The sequence below is a fragment of the Penaeus japonicus genome, unplaced genomic scaffold (genome assembly GCF_977035675.1).
Source record: "Penaeus japonicus unplaced genomic scaffold, GWHDUDI00000001_assembly GWHDUDI00000041, whole genome shotgun sequence".
Lineage (NCBI taxonomy): Eukaryota > Metazoa > Arthropoda > Malacostraca > Decapoda > Penaeidae > Penaeus > Penaeus japonicus.
Window position 1 is genome coordinate 1,038,515 of NW_028234443.1, and position 7,500 is coordinate 1,046,014.

General features: G+C 40.6%; 1 protein-coding gene across 1 annotated transcript in view; it reads left to right on the forward strand.

The window, feature by feature from the left end:
- LOC122251052 (putative E3 ubiquitin-protein ligase HECTD2) overlaps nucleotides 1-7,500 on the forward strand; it is a 76,889-nt gene that overhangs the window by 51,090 nt on the left and 18,299 nt on the right. The window contains exon 3 of the mRNA XM_086534642.1: nucleotides 4,210-4,340. Coding sequence (XP_086390768.1) covers nucleotides 4,210-4,340 — 131 coding nt within the window. The remainder of the gene's footprint in view (nucleotides 1-4,209; nucleotides 4,341-7,500) is intronic.

Genomic DNA, 7,500 nt, shown 5'->3' on the forward strand with positions numbered 1-7,500 from the left:
TTATCCAAATTGTTGGAATTGAGGCCAATAACCTTGTTTGTACTTTAGGGAGTTTATTGTAACACTACTTTGCTTCTAAATGCATTTGATTGATGATTGGAATATGGTGATTGTGATGATGATAATGATAATGATGATGATGATGGTAGTGATGACGATTGGAATATGGTGATAGTGATGATGATAATGGTGATAAGGATGATGATGATGATGATGGTAGTGATGATGATAGTGATAGTATTGATGATGATAGTAATGAAAATAATGATGATAGTAATAACAATGATAATGATAATCATGATGATAAGATATGGTGGTGATCACGATGATATTAGTGATAATGATAATGATAATAACAATGATGATGACTGTATCAGTAATAGTAATGATAACAACAATAATGATGATTATTATGATTAATGATAAAGATAATGATAACGATAACGATGATGATGATAATGAGAATAATAATAACAATAATAATGATGATGATGATAATAATGATAGTAATAATAACAACAACAATAGCAATAATAATAGTAATAACGATGATAATAACAATAATATTAACCATAATGATGATAAAAACGTATAAATAATTGTTGTACTTTTGTGTGTGTGTGCGTGTGTGTGTGTGTGTGTGTGCGTGTGTGTGTGTGTGTGTGTGCGTGTGTGTGTGTGAAGAAGACTGAACAGTAAAAATAACCCACAGCATACAGTAACTCTGTTCGCATTATATCTCTCCACCCCTTCCCTTTCCTCATTCTCCTTTTCTCCTCCTCCCTCCGCCAATTTTGTTTTTCACACTCCGTTTACCATCTCCTTCCCTCCTTATCATCTCCTGCCTCCCCTATGCTTATCCTCACTCCTCCCCTTCTCCCTTCTCTCCCTGCCTCCATTCTTCTATCCCCACTCCTCCTCTTCCTCCTCCTCCTCCCTTTCTTCCCTTCCACCTCCTCTCCCCTCTCTGCCCCCTCTTTATTCGTCCTCCTTCCTCTTCCTCCTCACTCTATTTCCCCTCCCTTTCCTCCTCCTCCTCCCTCCCCTCTCCTTCTCCTTCCTCCTCCTCCTCTTACTCTTCTCCTCCTCCAATTCCTACCATCCTCCTCCTCCTCCTCCTGCCACCTTCTTCCTCCCTCCTCCTCCTCTCCTCCCATCCTCCTCCTCCTCCCTCCTCTCTCCCCCTCCTCCCTCCTCCTCCCCTCCTCCCCTCCTCCTCCTCCCTCCTCCTCCTCCCCCCTCCTCCTCCTCCTCCTCCTCCTCCTCCCCTCCTCCCCTCTCCCTCCCCCTCCTCTTCTCCTCCTCCTCCCCCCCTCCTCCTCTCCCCTTTCCTCCTCCCCTCCTCCTCCCCCTTCCCCTCCCTCCTTCCCCCTCCTCCTCCTCCTCCTCCTCCTCCCCCTCCTCCTCCTCCTCCTCCTCCCCCTCCCCCTCCCCCTCCTCCCCCTCCTTTTCCTCCTCCTCCTCTTCCTTTTCCTCCTCCTCTCCCTTTTCCACCTCACCCTCCTCCTCCTCCTCCCCTTCCTCCTCCCCCTCCTCCTTCTCCTCCTTTTCACCCTCTTCCCCTCCAGCGTACTTGAGATCATAACAATCATCTATAATTTCGGTAATACGCGTTTCAAAAGCATTCCATCACACACGATTAGGATCAGATCCCATGAATATAGGATTATCACGAGTATGACACGATCGAAGCCCATATTCCTGTCAACAAGTGTGTATGTACTATTTATAGTTGTACTCGTGTTAAATATCATCAATGAGGATCATTATATTGATGATGGCTATATAAGAAATATCATGTAAAAGTTTTCTGGACGTAAACAAACTCTTGTTTTTTATTATTTTTATATGGGGTTACGAACTTAAATTTATGGTTTTCTTTTTTGTTTTTTGTTTTTCTTCTTCTGGTTTGCCTGTCGGTGTTATGACTATGAGTCCAATATGACTTGGGCGTTTTTTATCCTTTATTTTTGCTTAAACAAACTAATAATTCTTATCATTGTGGAAGGGATACGAGCATACGTTGATAATTCTAGGGGACTACGACCCTAAGTTTATTGCTTTATTTTCTTTTACGCTCGGTGTTGTGGTTGCAATTCCAATAAATCATCTCTTTCTCTCTCTCTTTATCTTTCTCTCCTCTCTCTCTCTCTCTCTCTCTCTCTCTCTCTCTCTCTCTCTCTCTCTCTCTCTCTCTCTCTCTCTCTCCTCTCTCTCTCTTCTCTCTCTTCTCTCTCTTCTTCTTTCTGTCTCTCTCTCCTTCTCTCTCTCTCTCATTCTTTCTTTATCTTTCTCTCCTCTCTTTCTCACTCCTCTCTCTCACTCATGTTCTCTCTCTCTCTCTCTCTTTCTCTCTCTCCTTCTCTCTCTCTCTCTCTCTTTCTCTCTCCTCTCTCTCTCTTTCTCTCTCTCTCTCTCTCTCTCTCTCTCTCTCCTCTCTCTCTCTCTCTCTCTCTCTCTCTCTCTCTCTCTCTCTCTCTCTCTCTTTTCTCTCTTTCTCTCTCTCTCTCTCTCTCAGTCACTCTCTCTCTCTCTCTCTCTCTCTCTCTCTCTCTCTCTCTCTCTCTCTCTTTCTTTCTCTCCTCTCCTCTCTCTCTCTCTCTCTCTCTCTCTCTCTCTCTCTCTCTCTCTCTCTCTCTCTCTCTCTCTCTCTCTCTCTCTCTCTCTCTCTCTCTTTCCTCTCTCTCTCTCTCTCTCTCTCTCTCTCTCTTCTCTCTTCCCTCCTCTCTCTCTCTTCTTTGTCTCGCCTCTTCTCTCTCTTTATCTAGATACTCTCTCTCCTCTCCTCTCTCTCCTCTCTCTCTCTCTCCTCTCTCTCTCTCTCCTCTCTCCTCTCTCTCTCTCTCTCTCTCCCTCACTCCTTTCTCTCTCCCTCACTCCTCTTTCTCTCTCTTCTCTCCTCTCTATCTCCCTCTCCCTCTCTCTCTCTTTCTCTCATTCTCCCCTCTTCTCTCTCCTCTCTCTCTCTCTCCCTCCCCCTCTCTCTCTCCCTCTCTTTCTCCCTCTTCCTCTCCCTCCCTCCCTCTCCCCCTCTCCCTCTCCTCCTCTCTCTCTCCCTCTCCCCCTCTCCCTCTCCCTCCCTCCCTCTCTCTCTCCCTCTCTCCCCCTCCCTCCCCCTCTCCCTTTCCCTTTCCCTCTCTCCCTCTCCCCCTCCCCCCCTCTCTCACTCCCTCTCTTTCTCCCTCTCCCTCCCCCCTCTCTCTCCCCTCTCTCTCCCTCTGGTCGATTCCTGACATCCTCCACCCCATGTCCACTCCCGAAAATAGGTCAGCAGCCGAAGGTCAACCTCGTACATAAGGTCACAGCATATAACTTATTATGAATACCTTTCGACACACGGAAGTATCTCCTTTGTATTAGTAATGGCGGTGATTTGTGATTATATTAATTACGTTGGTGGTGGCATTAATGTCGGTGTTGGTAATGATGGTGATGACGCTGGTAATGATGATGACAATGGTATTAATTTTTCCTTGAAGTGATGATGAGCTTGGTCATGATAACAATGTCATTGTCATCATCTGTTTTATCATTGTTATTATTATCATTATTGTTTATCTTTACCATTATTATCATTATCATTATCATCATCATTATCATTATCATCATCATTATCCTTATCATCATCATTATCATTATTATCAATATCTATATTACAATTATTTTCTTATTTGATCATCATTATCAAAATATTATCATCATAACCACCTCCACCACCATCACCACCACCACCGCCCATCCCAAACCTAAAAAATCCCCACCTTTATATAATATATATATATATATATATATATATATATATATATATATATATATTTTATCTTTCTGTCTCTTTCTCTCTCTCCGGTGATTCTAATAAATAATATAATAATTATATATATATATATATATATATATATATATATATATTATATATATATATATATATATTAATCTTTCTTTTTTTTTTTTTTTTTTTTTTTTTATTTTTTTAATCTTTCTCTTTCTCTCTCTCTTTCTCTCTCCAGTGATTCTATTATAAATATATAATAGATATATTTTTAATCTTTCTCTCTCTCTCTCTTTCTCTCTCTCCAGTGATTCTATTATGTGATATATATATTTTTAATCTTTTTTTCTCTCTCTCTTTCTCTCTCCAGTGATTCTATTGTAAATATATAATATACATATTTTTAATCTTTCTCTCTCTCTCCCTTTCTCTCTCTCCAGTGATCCTAGAACCAACAGGAGGACGCCTTCGCCAGATCTGCCCCTACTGCGGCAGCTTCTACAACATGGGCGCGAATACAGACGTCAGGCTCCGTCGTGGGCGTGACATTAGAGTGGAGTTGCCACACATCGTAAGTTTTTTATCTTTTATTATCATTATTATTATTATTGTTATTATTATTATTATTGTTATTGTTATTGTTATTATCATTATTATTGTTATTGTTTTTGTTATTATTATTATTTTTTTATTGTTATTATTATTATTACTATTATTATTGTTATTATTGTTATTATTATTATCATTATAATAACAATTATTATTATTATTATTATTATTATTATTATTATCATTATTATCATTATTATTATTATTATTATTATTATTATTATTATCATTATTATTATTATTATTATCATTATTATTATTATTATTATTATTATTATTATTATTATTATTATCATTATTATTATCATTATTATTATTATCATTATTATTATCATTATTATTATTATTATCATTATTATCATTATGGTCATTATTATCATTATTATCATTATTATCTTTATCATCATTATTAACATTTTCATTATCATTATTATTACCATTGTTATTCTTATTATCATTATTATTATTATTGTCATTATTATTATCATTATTATTATTATTGTTATTATTATTATTATTATCATTATCAGTATTATCATTATTATTATTATCATTATTATTATTATTATTATCATTATTATTATTATTATTATCATTATTATTACTACTATTATTTTTTTATTTTTTTTATTATTATTATTTTTTTTTTTTTGAGTGGGAGGTGATTACGTGTGTGAGTGTGTGCGGATGGGGGTGGTGGTGGCATGGGGGTTGGGGGTGGGGGGGTTGTGAGAGTGGTGGTGATAATGATAATGGTAGTAGTTAAAGTCGTGGTAATAATGAATATGATTATGATGGTAATTGTATTAATTGATGAAGCTTCCATTACTTCTATTACTAATGGTAATAAAAAATAAATGATAGAAAATAAGGGAATGATGAGGGATGATGATAATACGATAATGAATATTATGATAATAGTGATAATGATGATGGTAATGAAGATGATTATGATGATTATAAAAAACAATGATTATAATAATGACAATGATAATAAAAAAAAATAATTATGATAATAGTGATGATATTTATAACAATGATAATAATAATGATTATGATGATATTAACAATTATGATAAGAATGATAATAGTAGCAATATCAATACTGATGTTAATAGTAATGACAACAACGATGATAATGAGAAAAAATAATGATAACGAAGACAATAATAGTAATAGTGACAACAATAATGATAACAATGATGATGATGATAATAGTAATGATAATAATAACAATGATGATGACGATAATAATAGTAATGATAACAATAACAATAATAACAATACTAATACATACAACGCCGACAACAACAAACCAACAAACCAACCAAACAACAACACCAATAACAATTCTCCTTATTAACAACGACACGCCACGCCATTGCTCTAAGCCTACGCGACCCGACCCGTAAATAATGAACGTCTTATGGATCCGGGTTATGAAAACGTCATCGCATCGTGTACTGGCGTTGTGTTGCGTTGCGTTCGCGTGCAGGAGTTGCATGTCGGAGTTAGTGAGTTAGTTGGAGGTGCTGATGAGATTCTGGGGGGGAGGGGGGTGGGGGGTGAGGGGAAGGGGGAAGGGGTGGGGGAGGGGGGGAAGGGTTGGGGATGGGGTTTGGGTGGGTGGTGGGGGTGAGGGTGGAAAGGGGTTGGGGTGGGAAGGGGGGTGGGGGTTGGGAGGGGTGTTTGGTGGAGGGAGGGGGAGGGTGGGTGTTTGGGGAGGGTTGGGGGTGAGGTTGTGGGGTTGGGGAAGGGGGGTTGGGGGATGGGTGGGGGATGGGTAAGGAAAGGGGATGGGGGTAAAGGGTCGGGGTATGGGTAAGGGAGAAGGGGTTGGGGATGGGGGTAAGGGGAGGGGGTGGGGGTGGGGGTGGGGTTAAGGGGAGGGGGGAGTTAGGGGAACGGGGGGGGGGTAGGAGGAGGGGAAGGAAGAGGAGGAAAAGGTGGAGGAAGAAGGAGAAGGCGGAAAATATATTAGGAGAATAAGTCGGAGGAGGAAATGGAAGAAAATGAGTAAGAGGAGGAGGAGGAGGCGGGAAATGTATGAGGAGGAGGAGGAGGAGGAAGACGAGGGGATGGAAGAAGGACAAAAAAAAAAAACTGTATTATACATAAAACCGCCATCAGAGTCGCTATCAATTGCTTATTCAATAATTCGGCGGGGGGAGGGGAGCGGAGGGAGAGGGAGGGAGGGGGGGAAGAGAGGGAAGGAGGGGGGAGAGAGAGGGAGGGGGGGAGAGAGAGAGAGAGAGAGAGAGAGAGAGAGAGAGAGAGAGAGAGAGAGAGAGAGAGAGAGAGAGAGAGAGAGAGAGAGAGAGAGAAAGAGAGAAAGTAGGTGGTGGGGAAGGGAGGCGAGAGTGATGGGAAGGAGGGGGGAGGGAAGAGGGGGAGGGGTGTACATCGCTGAAGGGGGCATAGGGACAGAGCTGGGGGAGGGGGAAGGGGAAAGGAAATGGAATAGAGGAGGGGAAGGGGAAATAGAGAAGAACGAAAGAGGAGGAGGGATGAGAAGGAAAGAGGGAGAAAATAGATGGAGGGAGAGAATAGAAAAGGGATAGAAGAAAACAGAAGGAAGAGGAGAGGAGAGAAAGAAGAGAAGAGGAGAGAAGGAAGAAAAAAAAAGGGAGGAAAGGAAGAAAAGAGAGAAGGGAAAGAAGAGAAAAGCGAAGGGTTAATGAGTAAGGGGTAAGGGATAAGGGAAAAGGGGTAAGGGTTAAGGTAAAGGGATAAGAGGTAAAGGATAAGGGATAAGAGATAAGGAATAAAGGAAAAGGGATAAGGGGTAAGAGATAAAAGATAAGGGGTAAAGGATAAGGGATAAGAGATAAGAGATAAAGGAAAAGGGTTAAGGGATACGGGATAAGGGATAAAGGATAAGAGATAAGAGATAAGAGATAATGGATAAGGATAATGGATAAGGGGCAAGGGAGACGAGTCGCGTGGAGTCTCTGCGGGTCGCCCCTCGAACGCAAAGCTCCATCGATCTGCCTTTGTTCCGCCGCTGGAGGCGAGACGCGCCGGAACGGATGTTTTGTTGTGGCCGGGGCGGCGATGGGCACACACGAACACGCACACGAACACGAATACACACGAACACACATGAATACACACACACACGC